The sequence below is a fragment of the Neophocaena asiaeorientalis genome, unplaced genomic scaffold, assembly GCF_003031525.2.
Source record: "Neophocaena asiaeorientalis asiaeorientalis breed wild unplaced genomic scaffold, Neophocaena_asiaeorientalis_V1.1 scaffold78, whole genome shotgun sequence".
NCBI classification, from domain to species: domain Eukaryota; kingdom Metazoa; phylum Chordata; class Mammalia; order Artiodactyla; family Phocoenidae; genus Neophocaena; species Neophocaena asiaeorientalis.
Genome location: NW_020175018.1, coordinates 14,293,761 through 14,313,125, shown reverse-complemented (window position 1 = coordinate 14,313,125; position 19,365 = coordinate 14,293,761). Strand labels below are relative to the sequence as shown.

At 42.0% G+C, this 19,365-nt stretch overlaps 1 protein-coding gene across 4 annotated transcripts in view; it reads left to right on the top strand.

Moving 5' to 3' along the window:
* FNBP1 (formin binding protein 1) overlaps positions 1 to 19,365 on the top strand; it is a 135,203-nt gene that overhangs the window by 29,990 nt on the left and 85,848 nt on the right. For all 4 annotated transcript variants that reach the window (XM_024762486.1, XM_024762484.1, XM_024762487.1 and 1 more), the window contains exon 2: positions 11,961 to 12,076. In XM_024762486.1, the coding sequence (XP_024618254.1) occupies positions 11,961 to 12,076 (116 nt within the window). The remainder of the gene's footprint in view (positions 1 to 11,960; positions 12,077 to 19,365) is intronic.

Here is a 19,365-nt window from a genome sequence, read left to right as displayed (position 1 = left end):
TAATCTTTGAATTATATTCTCCAAAAACTTGTTGAGATTTTAATTGAAACTGCATTGAATCTATAGATAGTTTGGGGGAGATTTGATACATTTACAGTATAGAGCCTTCCAATCCATGAACATGGCTTGTATCTCTCCACTTATTCTGGTTTTCTTTAATGTCTCTTAAGAAAGTTTTATCATTTTCTCCATGACGATCTCACACATTTTCTATTAAGTTCATTTCTATCTACTTGCAACTTTTCATGCTATTGTAAATGAAATTGTTTCTAAAATTTCATGTTCTGTTTGTTGCTGGTTTATAGAAAAGCAATTGTGTCCTGTACGTTGATTTTATATTCAGCAATCATGTTAAACTCTTAATTCTAAAAAATTATCACTGGATTCTTTTGTCTGTGCTACATAGTTAATCATATAATCTGTGAATGACATATTTCTTCCTTTCCAATCCTTGTACCTTTTATTTTTCCTATCTTGTCTTATTGAGCAACTGATTTCCCCAAATTACATTCAACATCTATTGATATTATCCAAAACCTTTGGAGCCAGATGTGTTTGGAATTTCAGATTTTTTAGAATTTAGAAAGGGGACTTCCTGTAACCAGGAGGAGGAAGCATCACTGATGTGCTGGGAATGGCAGAAACAAGAGATGAAAAACATCTGGCTCTTTAATGAAATTACTGACCATCAACACCAATCCTGGAACATCCCTGCCTCTGGACTCTTTGTGAGATAGTATGTGTCCTATCATCTAAGCCTCTTTGCTTTATGTCTTTTGTTACTTTCAATCTAACCCACACCCCTTGTTTCTTTTCCAAAATTGCAAACATTCAACCATTTCTTACTGAGCGCTGACCATAGGCACTGGAATTATAGTGGAAACACTAGAGTTGTAGTGGGGGTTAAAATAAAAAGGCAGTGGGAGACTGGAAGTATGGGACTCAATCTAGATGTGGGATTAGAGAAAGCCTTTCAGAGGAAGTGATGTTTAAACTGAAACAAGAAGGATCAGTAAAAGGCAGCTGGGCAAATCGGGGAGAGAGGGTGCAGTTCCAAGCACCACAGGCAGCTATGACCAAGTCAAGTTAAGAAGGGGAGGAGTTTAATAGGGAGGATAGTCTTTTTCAGAAGCCACCTGTAGATATCCCATACACCTCACTAGCCAGGGTGATGTCACATGTTCATGTCCTAGCTGCAAGGGAGATGGGAAAAGTGATCTTGTATCAGGAGAGCTGCTCGACCCACAGAATGGGAGGCAGGCAACTGCTTCATTGCCAGCCAAGAGGGTCTGTTCCAAGGGATATCTTACAGAACCAGGGGCTGGAAGAACAGGCCAGTCTCCCAAAGGACTTGAGTCAGCCAGTGGAAAGCTCGCCATACACCCATTTTGAATGCCCAGAGTAATGTTGTCTGGCATCTCTGCTTTATTCTCCATCTCTGCAGACTCACGTTTTTTTCTCTAACTTCTCACAGGAACAATTTTCACCTCTTACCTCCAGCACCTATTTCCAGAGACTTTCTGATGGGTCCAATCTAGCCTGTCATGTGGGTTCTTTGGGTCAGATACTGGGTTGTGGCAGCGGGATTGAGACTTGGTATCCCCTGTCTTGGAAAGGGACAGCCTGTATTTGCTTGACCTTCTTTACTTAAAATTGGAAGTGAGTAAATTGTTAAGTGTTTAGATAATCTTTTTCATCGACGTTAACTAAGTTTCAGGTGCCAGGGCTTAAAAAAATGTTTCCCTGTGATATTTCTATAATATTTTGCCCAATGCCCCACACACACCTGGACATATTTTTATAGAGTTTAGAAATAAGTCAGACTTCTAAAATCTGGCTTTTCCTTTTCATTAAAAATTTACTTATATACTTTGCTCTTCATTAGTCTTTGGACTGCCTTCAAAGTTCTTCCTGGTATTTAGAGTGTGGTTTCCTCCTCTTCCGCTCCTTCTTTTCTTCTGCCCTTGGGTTGGTCTTGAACATGCTTCCTGGAGGAGAGAATCACCCATGGAGGACAGTGTGGGCTGTTTGAGAGGTACAGTGAGTTCTCCAGGGCTCAGAGGAATGCTGGACAGCTGGAGGAGGGGAAGGGGACTCCACTCTTGCACCTGCTGATGGAGCAGGCTCGGGAAAGGAACCAGTTCATATGTAGACAACCTTCAATGTTCCAAGCTGATGCACAGAAACCAGGAAATGAATGAGGAGATTCTGTGCCAGGTCGAAGCCAGACAGTAACGATTCTGGGTGTTTGTGTTACAGATGTTCATCTTACAGTCATGAGTTGACTAAGCAAAGCCCCTCTTGTGTGCCGTCACAATGAGACAGAGCGTTTTTTCTCATAAAGGGCAAGATTTTGTTCTCTGACTAGTTTCTATCTTCAATTAGCATTGATTCAGCCCACTACTTACAAGCTAGACCCAGCTTTCTGAAACTAGTTTTTATAGCTTCATCATCCTTTTTCTTTCTTCTTTCTTCCTTCCTTTCTTTCTTTCTTTCTTTGAAGTATAGCTGATTTACAATGTTGTGTTTCAGGTGTACAGCAAAGTGAATCAGTTGTACGTGTACATATATCCACTCGTTTTTAGATTCTTTTCCCATATACATCATTATGGAGTACTGAGTAGAGTTCCCTGTGCTATACAGTAGGTCCTTGTTGTTTATCTACTTTATATACAGTAGTGTGTATCTGTTAATCCAAAACTCCCTAATTTATCCCTCCCCCCTGACCCCATCATCCTTAATTCTTCACCTCCTCTGCTTGAGGTATTTGATACTGCCTATCTGGAAAAATACTGTTAAAAATATCATTTACTAAGTTAGTGGGTTTGTTTGTTTGTTTTAATGAAAGAAAATAAGCGCTCTTTGCAGAAAGAGGGCTTTGCAGTCTCTTTCACTCAGTCTGTTTGGGACAGTTACAGATGTTTGTTTGTTGCTTTTACTGTATCCAAAGGAGCAGAGATGGGGGTGGAAAGTGACTAAGATGTTCTAAGAACATTGAAATAGACCAGAAGCTCATTGTGGCTTCTTTTTTTTTTTCTTTTAATTTTACTTTATCGATTTTTGGCTGCGTTGGGTCTTCGTTGCTGTGCGCAGGCTTTCTCTAGTTGCAGCAAGCGGGGGCTACTCTTCGTTGCAGTGTGTGGGCTTCTCATTGTGGTGGCTTCTCTTGTTGTGGAGCACGGGCTCTAGGCACGTGGGCTTCAGTAGTTGTGGCACTCGGGCTCCGTAGTTGTGGCTCACGGACTCTAAGAGCGCAGGCTCAGTAGTTGTGACACACGGGCTTAGTTGCTCCGCGGCATGTGGGATCTTCCTGGACCGGGGCTCAAACCCGTGTCCCCTGTATTGACAGGCAGATTCTTAACCACTGCGCCACCAGGGAAGTCCCCATTGTGGCTTCTTAAAGGAATACATTCCATAGCAATTTCCCCTCCAAATCTCATCTGCTTGGACTCTGGTAGAGTCAAAATTCTGGTGCTTTTTCTCCATGTTATAGTTGTTACCTTCTCTTTTCACTTCAGGATGCAATGTAAAATCACATCACATTTGGCTGAGGGCACCCCACATTCATTAGCCCCAAGTCTTCTGCTTTCTGGGGCCTCTCATTTGTTGTACATCCAACATCAGCCTCTTTATTGCCCTTTTTACACAATATAATTATCGTTAGAAAAATTCCAAAATGCAGCTTTTCGTGTTCTGTGCGCCTTTCCACATTCTTCACGTCGCTAACTTCATCCATATGCTGTTGCCTCAAACTTCAGTGAAAGCTTTTTTTTTTTTTGACTCATACATGTATTTTCATCTTGTGTTTGTATATGTTCTTACCTCTCATGTTTCCAATGCAATGGCTGGAAAGAACCATGAACATGGACTAAGTCTTTAGTATTTTCATTTTCACAACAGAAAAGAGTGTTCGATGGTGACTGGTTACAGCAAATATACCTGAATTTGTATACCTATTTTTATGACATGTTGCAGACTTGCTTTTTAAAGAGATTCTGAGTTCAGGAAAACCTTTCATTTTGCATGCATTCCCTTCCTAAATTAAAATCCATTATACTAACTTGACTGTCCAGCCATGACCCTATGATATCAGAGCCCCTATTTTGTCAATTATGTCACAGGCTCTTGCTTGAGTAGGCATTTTCAACCCAAGGAGCACACCACACTAATTCACAGGACCCGTTTCAGAATCAGTAGATGTATTGTGTATATGGTTTGACAGAATCTGCCTCTACTTGTATTGCCAAAACACAAGGATTTCTGGCTGCTTGAAAGAAAAACACTCTAATGCTGCCTTTCACATTTTATCTACTTTGGTCAAACATTGAAGTCACTTTGGGTAATGGTTTTTCATCACTTTTAAGGTTTGACAACTTTTACGTCGAACCTATATTTGGGGGTATTTCTGCTTTTAATGTAATGTATGAGGACAAGTCTTCTTTTGTCCATGAAAATGAACTGAAGTCTTTGTTAAACATTCAAGAAATAGAATTGCAGGTGCTATTTGGGATGACACATTTTTGTTTATTAAGTTTTTTAAAATTAATTAATTTGGCTGCGTCGGGTCTTAGTTGCAGCACATGGGATCTTCACTGTGGCGCACGGGCGTCTTGCTAGTTGTGGTGCGTGGGCTCAGTAGTTGCGGTGCGAGGGCTTAGTTGCCCTGTGGCATGTGGGATCTTCGTTCCCTGACCAGGGATCGGACCGTGTCCCCTTCATCGGAAGGTGGATTCTTAACCACTGGACCACCAGGGAGGTCCCTTGTTTATAAAGTTGTATAAAACTTTTTTTGTTCCTGTAGATGCAGCCACTTGACTATTCAGACTCAAATGGATTTTTTAAAACTTTTTTTTTTTGCGGTACGCGGGCCTCTCACTGTTGCGGCCTCTCCCGTTGCGGAGCACAGGCTCCGGACGCGCAGGCTCAGCGGCCATGGCTCATGGGCCCAGCTGCTCCTCAGGAATATGGGATCCTCCCCTCCTCGGCAGGAGGACTCTCAACCACGAGGGAAGCCCTTAAAACATTTTTTAAAAATTTATTTGGTTGCACCGGGTCTTAGTTGCAGCACGTGGGCTCCTTAGTTGTGGCATGCGAACTCTTAGTTGCGGCATGCATATGGGATCTCGTTCCCTGACCAGGGATTGAACCTGAGGCCCCTGCATTGGGAGTGTGGAGTCTTATCCACTGACTGCACCACCAGGGACGTCCCTAAAAACACTTTAAATGGAGGTCTTGTTACATTTACTGAGGATAAATCTATGCCTTCTGACACTCTAATTTTTTAATTTTTATTTTACATTGAAGTATAGTTGATTAACAATGTTGTGTTAGTTTCCGGTGTACAGCAAAGTGATTCAGTTATACATATACCTGTATCTATTCTTTTTCAAATTCCTTCTGACACTCTTCCCTCAAAGAGAAGAGGAAGCCAACACCGGTAATTGCATTCCAAGTGATTCTGTTGAAATGGATACATTTAAGGTCTGCCACTTTATAAAGTGCCCAAGTCCTTAGGAAAGTGGATTTTTACAGAATTAGAGTATCCTAACATGGTGGTTTGATAGCACAGATGGAAGTGCCCCAGTGATACGGTGGGGATAATTGCCTTCCCTGAGTAACTTGCTGCAGAGGGACGGATTTAAGTGGAGAAGAGCTACCTTCAGTATACCCTTCCTCTGAGTCGGAGCCATTTACACAGAGGTAACTTTAGCAACTTAGCTTCTTACTAGATTGGCTTTTTCCAGGGATTTTGAATGTATCTGTTTAGCATACTTTATTTATTTGGTTGTGCTGGGTCTTAGTTGCAGCAGGCGGGCTCCTTAGTTGTGGCAGGCGGGCTCCTCAGTTTTGGCATGCATGTGGGATCTAGTTCCCTGACCAGGGATCGAACCCAAGCCCCCTGCATTGGGAGCACAGAGTATTAACCACTGCGCCACCAGGGAAGTCCCTAGAATGCTTTTTGATTACAGGAAGTATTGTGTTAAAAATTGACCTACACTTTGGAGAAAACTTCCTTGTGGCTGATTTGGTCTCCTCATCTTAAAGTAAATAGCTTTTGTGCATGTAGTTCCTGTGTTAGTTCTTTTGCATCATTTGAAAAAAAAAATAAGATTTCAGAAGTCTTCCTAAATAAGCAAGAATAATCATTGTATGCTGACCTACAGAGACCAGTCTCAACCCTGACTGATGGGTTTATATTGTAGATATATAGGAAGGCAAAATTTGTTTGTATTCAGCTTCATGATTTTTTTAAAAAATAAATTTATTTATTAGTTTATTTTGGCTTCATTGGGTCTTCGTTGCTGCGCGTGGGCTTTCTCTAGCTGCAGTGAGCAGGGGCTACTCTTCATTGCAGTGCAAGGGCTTCTCTTTGCGGTGGCTTCTCTTGTTGCTGAGTGCGGGCTCTAGGCACCTGGGCTTCAGTAGTTGTGGCATGCGGGCTCAGTAGTTGTGGTGCACGGGCTTAGTTGCTCCGTGGCATGTGGGATCTTCGTGGACCAGGGATCTAACCGGTGTCCCCTGCACTGGCAGGCAGATTCTTAACCACTGTGCCACCAGGGAAGTCCTAGCTTCATGATTTTTTAGAAACTGATGAAGATATAATGAGCCAAACAAATGCCAGCGTTCATGCTTATTTCGGTTCAATCTTCAGTGTATAAAGGAGCTTAGTCACAGTCTAGGACAGAAAACCACACCTGAAAAATAATACAGCAATTGTATGCTGATTAATACAATTGCAACTCATTTGTCTCTTCAGCTTACTCAGCCCCTTACAGCTGAAAGCTCCTGGCAGGAGACTTTGGTTGGTTGGAATTCAGAGAGCAATGAGAATTCAAGAGGAGGCTCTGAGGGAGGGGGGAGATTCTGGAAAGGTACCTGTCAGGTTGTAACGAGCTACTTGGACACATCCATTTGCAGTCCTTTTGGCAATTTTGGAGTTACTTGTTGAGTATATATATAGTATGCTCTTATAAATTAAACATTTTCCATTAGGTCATACATTATCTGACTTTCTTCATCTTTGGCAATATGAAGCTTTCAAGTAGAAATTTTAGAGTATGTGTCATATGACAGCGGTTCCTAAAGTGTGGTCCCTGGACCTCTGGAGGTTCCAGAAACCCTCTCATGGAGTCCCTGAGGTCAAAACTATTTTCATAATGATAGTAAGACATTGTCTTTTTCACTGTGTTGGCATTTTTACCGATGGTGCAAAAGCAGTGGTGGGTAAGATGGCTGGTGCCTTAGCAGGAATCAGGGTGGTGGCTCCAAACTGTAGTAGAAGTTACTGAATTCTTCACCATTAGTTGTTAAAAAAAAAAATCAGTTTTATTTTTAAATGTCCTTGATGAAACAGTAAAGATTATTAATTTTATTAAATCTCAACCTTTGAATATACATCATACATCTTTTTAATAGTGTGTGTGACAAGACAGACGGGAAGTATGCTTAAACCAAAATACTCAAGTGATTGTTTTGAGCTGGTCTAGCTGCTTTTATCATAGGACACCGTTTTTACTTCAAAGAACGATCGACAGACAAACACTTGAGCATTTGTCAAACATTTTCTCAAAAATGAAAGAAGTGAGCCTGTCACCTCAAGGAAACAACTGACAACATTTGTTGCCAACGATAAAATTCCAGCTTTTAAGTGGAAATTAGAATTTTGGAAAATGTGTAGATGGCACTGTGAGCTTGACAGTTTCCAGATATTTAAAGACTCATCAGATAAGATAGGTAGTGAAATAAACATGGAATTTTAAAATATTTTATATGGAAATGTGTCAACACTTGGAAGATCTGCACATATCAGAGAAATAATATTTTCCAAATGACCAATACATAGTGCATTCATGCATAGGTGAAAGATCCATTCAAAGTGCAAGACAGACTAGTGCATTTCATTGTAACCAGTATGAAAAATTCATTGCCATGGTTTCAGATTTCACATTGCAGCTAACCTCTAAGAAACTACTATTTGTTAAGTTTGGGTGTGGTGTCAAATAAGAACATCTGCAATTACCTAGAAAAGGCATTGAAATACTCCTCCATTTTCTAACTACATATCTGTGTGAAGTTGTATTTTTTTGATGTACTTCCACCAAAGTAAAGACTCATAACAGACTAAATGTAAAAGAATATGAGAATCCAGCTGTCTTCTATTAAACCAGACATTAAAGAGATTTACAGAAATGTAAAACAGTGCCATTCTTCTCATTTTCTTTTTGTTTTGTTTTGGAAAGTAAAGTTCCTAAAAATAAACAAAAAATTAAAAAAAAATATGCTAGTTACATTAATATATAATGGATTTATTATTGTCTTTTTAAATGAATTGATAGGTATTTAAAAAATCTTTTAGTTTTTAATTTCTGATAGAGTAAATATTGATAGCTATAAACCATGTAAACAAAAGCTCTTTGGGGTCCTCAACGATCTTTAAAAAAGTATCGGCAGGCGGACTCCCAACCACTGCGCCACCAGGGAAGCCCCTCAACGATTTTTAAGAGGGCAAAAGAGTCTTCAAAAGTGTCATCATGTGACATTAAACAGGAAGGGATGCATTTCTCTCTCTCTTCCTCTCCCTCTCCATTCCTCCCTCCCTCCCTGTCTTTAATTGAGGTATAATTCACAGATAATGGATAGGACACATTTTTGATAATGGTACCATCCCCAAAGTAGCAAAGGCTATTTTTAAAAACACCACTTAAAATATTTGCTTACAAAAGAGTCTTTTTAAGATTTGGAGGTTTTTTTCCATTAAGTTTTCCACATTTTAGTGAAGAATGTAAGTGGGTTGATGATTAGTTTTTCATCTGTTTTGAATTTTCTCGTAGCTGCTGTCAAGAAAGTCCATGTTGTGGCCATCCACGTGACAGCAGCAGTAGAGTCTGGTGTCATTGGAGATGTTTTAATGTAGCATAAAAAAGAACTATGCTATATTCACAAGCAAGTACTAGTTTATTTGTTACTGAGTCAGGTTTTTTATTATTAATATCTTCTATCTCACTTGGACCCTGTTATTTTAGTAAGTGCTTTATTATAGCTTGCAGAATGTTCTTGAATACAGATAACTTTATTGGAAACATATTGTTGGTTTGAGGCCCGTAATTTTTAAGGTGGACTCAATTCAAATGTAGATTTTTTTTAAAAAGTGTTTTGATCTCAAAAGCTGTTGCTTTATATTATACATATTAGGGCTAAAAAGAATTGCAAAGTAATATAATAAGGAAAAATATGAACTTAGGTTGTTAGCAGGACAAGGGTGAAATCTAAGAGCAGACTATCTTAGTAAGTCTTCAAGGAAACATCTATAAACATCTATAGATGTCTATAACATCTATAACTGCTAAAAATAGTAAGGCTCTGGAGATAGGAAATTATACAGAGAGAGGGCTCTCAAATGGAGGGAAGTGTGTGAAAAGGAATTTTAAATAAATAAGGTCAATATGAAACTATATTAACAAAGGGTTACTGATTAGCAGAGAGCTTTAAAGACTTGCTCTAATTAACTAGGAATGATTGTAATCATTACTTGAACTGTTTGTATATTTGCTCTCTCAAGTAGTTTAAAGAGATCTACAGTCTTGTTTACACTATAAATTTGCCTGACAACCCTTGACCTTATAGGTAACATAAATAAATAACATTCTTGAGCAGCATTTCTTGAAATGAAATCTCAGAGTTTGTGGAATATGTTATTGAGGACCAAGAATCAATGGAAATCTTAAATGGTCTCTGATTTTTTATGATAATATTAGAACTTATTAGGTATAAAGGTAAACATTGTACAGTGATTACTTTCAATTAGAAAATATTCTTGTAAAAGAAAGCCTGAATTTCTTTTCTTTTTTTTTTTGCTCTCCTGTTGCGGAGCACAGGCTCAGCTGCCATGGCTCACGGGCCCAGCCGCTCCGCAGCATGTGGGATCTTCCTGGATGGGGGCACGAACCCGTGTCCCCTGCATCGGCAGGCGGACTCTCAACCACTGCGCCACCAGGGAAGCCCCTGAATTTTTTAAATTGAGGTTTATCAAACTGTTCTGTGGGCCTGGGCGGGAGTAAGGTTGAGGAAATTATTTTTCTTCAGAAGAGGGTTTCTCTTGTGTAGCTTGCGGGATCTTAGTTCCCCGACCAGGGATGGAACCCATGCCCCCTGCAGTGGAAGCGCAGAATCCTAAGCAGTGGACCGCCAGGGAATTCCCAGGGTTTCTCAAGTTTGAGAAAAAAAGTGTCCTGACTCTGTCACCCTCCTGCTCTAAGTCAAGTATATGGAACGTTTTCTCATGTTGCAGTTTGCACTGCTTTGAATGGAAAATAGAATCAAAGCACAATGATAGATTTAAAATTGAAGATGCTGGATCTAAAAAATAAGCTGAAGGACGATGCCGAATGTATATTGTAAGATTGTACACGCCTGGGATAGGGTTACATGGTGGCTTTGTGTTTTTGTATTTGACTTGGCATTTTTCCATCTTACATGATCCTCACGACCGATTTCTCAAATTACGCAGGGATTCTATCTTCACCTTGTAGGTGGATGACTAAAACCTTAAGATATTCCATGGCCTTTCTCTGCGAAGTCCCAGAGCCTGGGCTAGAACCTCATCCTCTATTACTGTTACCTCTCATGAGCAGACTTTCACCTTTGCAAATTCTCTCTTCCCCAATGTTGTGCTAACACCCCACCTTCGTAGGTCTTTCTGGGCTCTCCTCCCTGGGTTTGGCCCTCTTTATGAATTCAGTGCAGAGCTGCAGCCGACTCTGGGGTTCTGATCCTTGGCTATTGTTTCAGATCTACCGGCTCCCTGGCCTCCGTCCTTGAGCCCTGAATACATCTGCGTTTCCAACTCTCTTCTGGACATGTCAGTCCCTGACTCCACATGTCACTTCACCCCAAACTGCTGCCCCTCCGCCTGTGTACTCACAGCAAACAGAACCAAGGAGTCGCCTTAGAATCCTCCCCTCTCCTGCATATCCCTTCCAGCCTCCCCATCCAGTCACTAAGACTAGCTGATTCTTTGTTCATGGTCTATAAAATCCTCTCCTCTGCTCCCAGTTTCTCTGCTTTGGATATTGATGTCCCCTGACATCCAGCTCCTGGTGATGCTAAACATGTCTCTGGTGTGCCACTCCCTTTGCGAACCCTTCAATGGCTCACTTGTGCCCACCAGAGAGTCTAGACACCTTAACTCGGCATTCAAGGCCCTGGGTGATCAGGCCCAGACCCTCTAGTTCCGTCACCCACCACCACTCATTCCCTTGTGCCCTACCCCCACCTTGAGCTCCAGCAGGACCGGTCCCCCTGATTCCTGGGCCTCTCCCTGCCTTTGCATTAGGGGTGGCTGGAATACCTACCCGCTCCCTTCCAGACTAGGAATCTTGAGGCAGCCTGTACATCGTGGCTATAATTCTCTTCTTTCTTGTTCCCCAGCCCCAAGCACCATTCCTGGCAAATAGTGTAGACTTGATGCATGGTTGAATGTTGGAATGAAGTCCGCATGAGTCATTTGTTTGAAGAAAGCAAGTATTTTGTAACTCTTCTCCCTGCCATTTCCTTGCCCCAAATTTCAGTGAGCTTATCCTGAATGCTAACTCAGAGATAACAGTTAAGGTGCTAATAGTGTGACTGAGTTGACACGGGAGTGTGTTTCATCTCTCAGTTTTTGGTATCTGCAGAAGACACTTTGCTTTGCGCTAGGACATTAAATACATCCAAACACCATGTTTCTAACAGGAATAGGGGACGTGAACAGAGGGGTCAGAGTTCAACATCGCAGGCAGTTTTCAAACCAAATTTGGTAATGTTGATTTAAAATTTGCTCAGCGAAAAAGCACCCAAGTACAATCATGGAAAATGTTAGAACTGCTTTCTACGCACTGATTTATTGATGAGAGAATTGTTCACTGAAGTTACGTTAATCACAGACAAAGATTACAAGCTCTCCCTTTGTTTTTTATTAACAGGATCAATTTGACAACTTAGAAAAACACACACAGGGGGGAATTGATACTCTTGAGAAATACATCAAATTTGTAAAGGAAAGGACAGAGATTGAACTCAGCTATGCAAAGCAACTCAGGTAAGTTGATATTGAGAAAGGTTGTTTGTTAACTGCAGAATGGATGTAAAGATAATTTATATCCTCATTTTATACTATAAATGTATAATCCTTTAAATATTTATTTTCCCTTTTCATGTAAGCTTATATTTCAGTAGAAGCAGTTGTTTTTTTTAATATTGAAAATTATTTTTTAGAGGACAGTAAACATAAAAGCCAAGTTATTGCTTTTAGGCTCTGTTTCTTTTCTTTAAAATTTTTAAATTTAATTTTATTTATTTTTTTATACAGTAGGTTCTTATTGGTCATCAATTTTATACACATCAGTGTATACATGTCAATCCCAGTCGTCCAATTCAGCACACCACCATCCCCAACCCCCGTGGCTTTCCCCCCTTGGTGTCCATACATTTGTTCTGTACATCTGTGTCTCAACTTCTATCCTTTTCATCTTGTCTTTCTGTGAATGTGGTTTTTGTTCCACAGGCTGCAGGATGTAGTTCTTCTTGCTTCTGCTGTCTGCCCTCTAGGCTTTGTTTCTTAAAAGGATTCTGCTGAATTTTGGAGCACCATTTTTTTTTCCCCAGAAAACATTTTTGAAATATAATATATATACAGAAAAGTGCACAGATCATAAATGTATAGCCCCGGAAAATTTCAGAATGAATACCACTATGTGACCACACCCAGGTCAAGAAACAGGAAATTCCCAGCCTCAGAGGCCCCCCATCGCCCCAGCCCTTTCTGGTTCATCCCCCATAGTTGACCACCTTCCTGATCTCTGACAGCTTGGATTAGTCTTGCTTATTTTTGAACCTTATGCAAATGTAATAATTTATTATGCACTGTTTATATTTGGCTTCCTTTGTTCCTCATTATGTCTATGAGATTCATTTGTGTTGTTGCATGTGGTGGTGCTTTTCTTTTGATTGGTGTTTAGTATTTTGGTATATGGATGTATCATAGTTTGTCCAGTCTACTGTCACTAGGCTATTGCTTGTTTCCAATTTGGGGATATAAAGTATATACCCAGGAGTGGAATTCCTGGGTCATAGGCTTTGTGTATGTTTAGCTTTAGTAGATGGAGTCAAACAATTTTCCAGACAGTTTGTCTGATTCACGATCCCTCCAGCAGCACGTGAGGGGTCCTGTGGAGGCCCTTCTTGTAACAATTTAACAATGATGAAATTATCCAAGAAAGTTGTGTTTTTATGTAAAATGTTTAAAAATGACTGGTAAAACTAAGCTTGAACTTGAAGTGGCAAAATCTTTAATGATTTCTTTGTTTTTTTAATTAATTTATTTATTTGTGTATGTATTCATTTTTGGCTGCATTGGGTCTTCGTTGCAGTGCGTGGGCTTCTCATTGTAGTGTCTTCTCTTGTTGAGGAGCACAGGCTATAGGCACGCGGGCTCTAGAGTGCAGTTGCTCTGCGGCATGTGGGATCTTCCCAGACCAGGGCTCGAACATGTGTCCCCTGCATTGGCAGGAGGATTCTTAGCCACTGTACCACCAGGGAAGTCCCTTTAATGATTTCTTGTTTGGCTGGTTTGCACAGATTGTGAAATGTCTAGATGACTTTTGGTTTAGAAATATTTCATTTTAATCCAAAGAGCATCTGGATAAGGTGTATGTCATGTATCTTTGAAAGAACGTGGCTTCTCAGAGGGCTGTTCTTGTTGTTTGTAAATAAGCACCTAAGTGGTAGTACATGTGGTATACTTTTATGGATGATAAGTTTTGTTTCCATTGAGTAAATAAAATGTAAAACAGATTGCTCAATGAAATAATTTATTTAATGTATTTAATAAATTTATTTAAGAATAATTTAATAAATAAATTATTCTTAAATTTACTTAATAAGAATTTAATAAGTAAATTAATTTTATAAATAAATTTTATTCCAGATGAATTTCTGGTGCCCTGTATGTGTATCAGCCTCATTAGCACTTTAAGGCTCTTAAAACTGAAAGTGTGAATGGAGAATGAGCTGCTTTGTGTTGATTATTTAAACATTGCACTGTCATAAAATGTTGTCTCTCATGTGGAAATGGGTTACCTAACAGCTTTAGGCGAAGTAAGGTCTCATCTAATGGATTTCCCTACATTTTTCTCTTAGCCTATTCTCTTCTTTCCTGGTGCCTTATCCACTGTCTTGTTTTGCTTTGGAGGTTTGTCATGGGATGTCATTAAGTCAGTTCTCAGCAAATTTCTCCATCAGTTCTATGTCATGAAGGGAAGGTGCTTTCTTTTTCCCTCTGGGAAGCACCTGGCTCCCTGCCCTTTCTCATCCCCCTCTATGAGGGAAGTGCTGATTTAGGTAACAAAATTGGAGGCTATTGGAAAAGACTCCAAATCCCAATAATAGGTTTGGGGTAACATTTAATAGCTCTCCATCGACCATTTTACCCTGTTCTGGATCATGTTTCATGACTTGAAATAGAGTAGCGGTATTACTGCTATGATGGTGATCTCTTAGGAAGTCCTTTTCCTGAGATTTAAATGTTAACATTTGTTTCATCACATACCTGCAAAGTATCTAAATTTGTGCTTATTGGGAGAAGTTGATAAAAAAAGATTATGAGTAATTGAAGACAATTCAAGACAGTTGCTAATCCTCTGGAGGTGTTTTCTAAGCCTCTGGACTGAGATCTGGGCCGGGCCCGTGAGGCTGATGCGTAATTATACTACCTGCCCTTTGTTGGTTTGCTTTCCCGCCTGCCTGCGTCTCTCATAGCTTCTCTTTCCACAAACCCCAACACCTCCCTTCCCATCCTTACCACTTGCTTCCTACTTCACTGAGAAAATTGAAGCAGATAGAGGAAGACACCCTCAGGCTCTCAGGCCCTGTAACCCATCTGTCAGCATCTGTTCCCACACCTGATGCCCCCTCCCTCTGATGCTCCTGGCTGAATCCAAGCCCTCCTCTTGCACACTAGATCTTCCCCCATCTCTCCGACTCTGGAGCTCTGTCCCCACTAGTTTTCCTCTGTCTCCTATGCTATCAAGGCTTTACTTTCTACTGGATTATTCCCATGGTCACAAAAATGTACCACTGTCTCCCATCATTAAAAAACAAACAAGAAAACAAAACTTCTCTTGAGCTCACTTCCCCCACCAGCTGCCACCATTTCTTTGCCTTCCTTTGCAGCAAACCTTCCCAACAATGTCTCTCCAGTTCCCCTCCTCTCCCTATTTAGCTCACCTGCACCTGTGCACCAGAACAGCTCCTCGGGGCACCAGTGACCTTCATCCTGTCCCACCCAGTCGCCTGTCCTCAGTCCTCACCACCCTTGACCCCTCAGCATCTTTGAAGGGGTGGGTGCTCCCTCCTCGAAACACTTTCCTCGCTTGGCCTCTGAAACCCCAGTCTCTTGGCTTCATTCCTATCTCACCAGAAGCTCTTCAGAAGCTCTGCTCAACCCCCTTCGCAGTTCCTCCTCTCCTTCTGCCACTTCACCCCAATGTGCCCTGGTGCCCAGTCCTCGGTCATCTTCCCTCCCTTCTCTATTTATACTCTCCTGGTGATGGCTTTAAGTACGATCTCTACGGCAACAGATGTCTCCAAGCTTGATCTCTGTCCTGAACTCCAGAAACAGGTTACTCAGAATCTCCATTTGGATGTCTGAAACAGAATATCCACTCAAAATCTGCATTTCCAGGGCTTCCCTGGTGGCGCAGTGGTTGTGAGTCCACCTGCCAATGCTAGGGACATGGGTTCGAGCCCTGGTCCAGGAAGATCCCACATGCCGTGGAGCAGTTGAGCCTGTGTGCCACAACTACTGAGCCTGCGTCCTACAATTACTGAAGCCTGTGCGCCTAGAGCCCGTGCTCCACAACAAGAGAAGCCACCACAATGAGAAGCCCGTGCACGGCAACGAAGAGTAGCCCCCACTCGCCGCAGCTAGAGAAAGCCTGCATGCAGCAACGAAGACCCAACGCAGCCAAAAAACAAACAAAAAAATCCCAACAAAATCTGCATCTCCGCAGCCCGGCTCCCCGCAACTCCCCGGCTCGGCTCGAGGGCAGCTGCATCCTTCCTTGCTTGGGTCAAAAACTCCAGAGTCATCTTTGGCTTTTATCTTTCTCCCACACTCCCCCGCCCCCATCGGGAAGTCCTGGTACCTCTGCTTTCCAGATTGATCCAGGATCCCTGCCCTTCTCAGCACCTCCACTGCGGGCACTGTGGTCCAAGCCCCCATCACCTCTTACCTGGCTTACTATGAGTCTTCTAACTGGTTTCTTATTCCTCCCTTATTTCCTACTGTCCGTCTTTTCCACAAGACAGCCAGATCACAGTACTCCTCATTCAAAACACCAACGTCTCCCCATTTCCCTTGAAGTAAATCGAATATCCTTACAGTGGATGTCCTACAAAGCCCTACATGAACGGGTCTCTCTATCTATCAGACGTTATATCTTTCTCTCTCTCCCTTCGTATCTCTGCTCTAACAGAATTGGCCTCCGTGCTGTATCTTGTACGTGCCAGGCATGCTCACCCCAGGGATGCTGCATTGGCCTTTCATATAGATGTCACCTAGAGGTCCATCCCCCAGGATCCACGTGGCCAACTCCCTCACCTCCTTCAAGTCTTTGCTCAGATGTCACCTCCTCAGTAAGGGCCTCCCTGCCTCCCTGCTGGACTTTTCGGTTTTTCCAAAGCGCTGATAACTTTCTAACATTATGTAATTTTCTTACATATTGTGTTGTTCGTTGTCTTCTGCTCCCTCCCTGCTAGAATATAAGCCTCTCAAGGGCAGAGGGCTCTTTGCGTTGTGTTCACTAATGAATCCCCGTAGTATGGAGCAGTGCATAAAATAGGTGCTTAGTAAATAGCTGTAGAAAGAGTGAATCAACAGGGAACAGGTCTACAATATTTGGTCAGCACTGCTTCAGGGAGAATTATGTGTCTGCACAGGCCTATGGGAGCTGATGAAGGTTTAAAAACAAACAGAACAACTAATAATGTGTCAACAGAGTTGGGGGCGGGGGGACTCTAGTGAATGAGACACAGGAAGTGCCTGAGCCTGAGGGACTCACCTTCTCACTATGGAAAAAAGACTGCATGCAAATAAGCAAGGCAGTAAATCATTTACAGATAGCATTTATCACCCCGAATAAGTAAAACCAGTGATGCATTAGAGCATGATGGGGGGCAAGGCTTACTTAGCCTGACTGGCCAGGGAAATCCATTGCTTGAGAACTGACAGACAAGGAGAAAGCAGGCATGCAAAGATCTGAGAGCAGTTCTTCCAGGCCTAGGAATCAGCGAGTGCAAAGGTCCTGAGGTGGGGACATGTTCAAAGAATGGAAAGACCAGTGTGACTGGAGCATATTCAACAAAGACTTGCTTAAAACATCAATATGATATTGAAAAACCATCATGGTCTCTTTGGGGAGTTGTCTGTCGTTAAATAATTTCTTTTCTGCATTAGAGGAAAAAAGACTCTAACTTATTTTAGACATGGAAGATGATAATTAGGGCTTTGATTTCTGTAGGTCAGTGGTTAACAAACTACTGGCCATGGCCATGGCCAAACCCATCACTGCCTGGTTTTGTAAACAAAGCTTTACTGGAATACAGGTGGATCCATTCATTTATGTATTGTCCATGGCTGCTTTTGCAGCCCCGTGACCATGGGGCTGCAAGTCTAAAATACTTACTGTCTGGCCCTTTATAAATTTGCTTTTATGTATAAGCATATACATATATATGTGCTTATATATAAGTTTGCTGACCCCTGCTATAGTTATTATGCATTCAAGGCAGCATAGGGAGGGTCAAATTCTTAATATAATCTTTTTTTTTTAATAAAAAGATTTATTTATTATTTATTTTTGGCTGCATCGGGTCTTAGTTGCAGCACACAGGCTCTTCGTTGAAGCACGCGGGATCTTTCATTGTGGTGTGTGGACTTCTTCTAGTTGTGATGTGTGGGTTTTCTCTTCTCTAGTTGTGGCGCTCAGGCTCCAGGGCGCGTGTAATCTGTAGTTGTGGTGCGCAGGTTCTAGAGCACGTGGGCTCTGTAGTTTGGGCTCACGGGCTCTAGTTGAGGTGCATGAGCTCAGTAGTTGTGGCACCAGAGCCTAGTTGCCCCATGGCCTGTGGGATCTTAGTTCCCTGACCAGGGATTGAACCCACGTTCCCTGCATTGGAAGGCGGATTCTTTACCACTGGACCACCAGGAAAGTCCCAAATTCTTAATATAATCTTTTTAAAAATTTTTATTTTCTATTTATGGCTGCATTGGGTCTTCGTTGGTGCGTGCGGGCTTTCTCTAGTTGTGGCGAGTGGGGGCTACTCTTCATTGCGGTGCATGGGCTTCTCATTGCGGTGGCTTCTCTTGTGGGGCATGGGGTCTAGGTTCGCGGGCTTCAGTAGTTGTGGCTCACGGGCTCTAGTTGAGGTGCATGAGCTCAGTAGTTGTGGCGCACGGGCTTAATTGCTCCGTGGCATGTGGGATCTTCCCGGACCAGGGCTTGACCCCATGTCCCCTACATTGGCAGGTGGCTTCTTAACCACTGTGCCACTAGGGAAGTCCCCTTAATATAATCTTAAAACATCTTACATGACCTATATAAGAGAACCAACTATTGATTGCCCCTTAGCAACTGTTTCTTTAAAAATAAACAAAAAGGACTTCCCTAGTGGCGCAGTGGCTAAAAATATGCCTGCCAATGCAGGGGACATGAGTTCGATCCCTGGTCCAGGAAGATCCCACATGCCTCAGAGCAGCTAAGCCCGTGCACCACAACTACTGAGCCCACTCACCACAACTGCTGAAGGCCATGCACCCTAGAGCCTGTGCTCTGCAACAAGAGAAGCCACCGCAATGAGAAGCCCGCACACCGCAAGGAACAGTAGCCCCCGCTCACTGCAATTACAGAAAGCCTGCCCTCAGCAGCGAAGACCCAACGCAGCCAAAACAAACAAAAACAAAACAAACTAAATTATTTGTATGACCAGGTAATGAATTCATATGATTAAAACTTTTAAAGGTACAAAATGGTTTACAGTGGAGTGTCCCTTCTCTTACCCCTGTTCCCAGGGACAATAAACGTTATCTGTCTCTTACGTATCCTTCCAGAGAGATATTATGGATACACAGGCAAGGAAGTGTGTTTTCTTCCTTGCTTCCCCAGCAGTTCAGTGTGCCCTTGCCTTTCTGCATCCTGGAAATTATTCCGAGAGTTTATTTTTACTTTTTATAGCTATACAGTGTTGCATTGAATTGGTGGATATGTTGTTTCCAGTTGTTTGCAACTCTGAACAAAGTTGCACTGGATAACCTTGCATGATACACTTGGG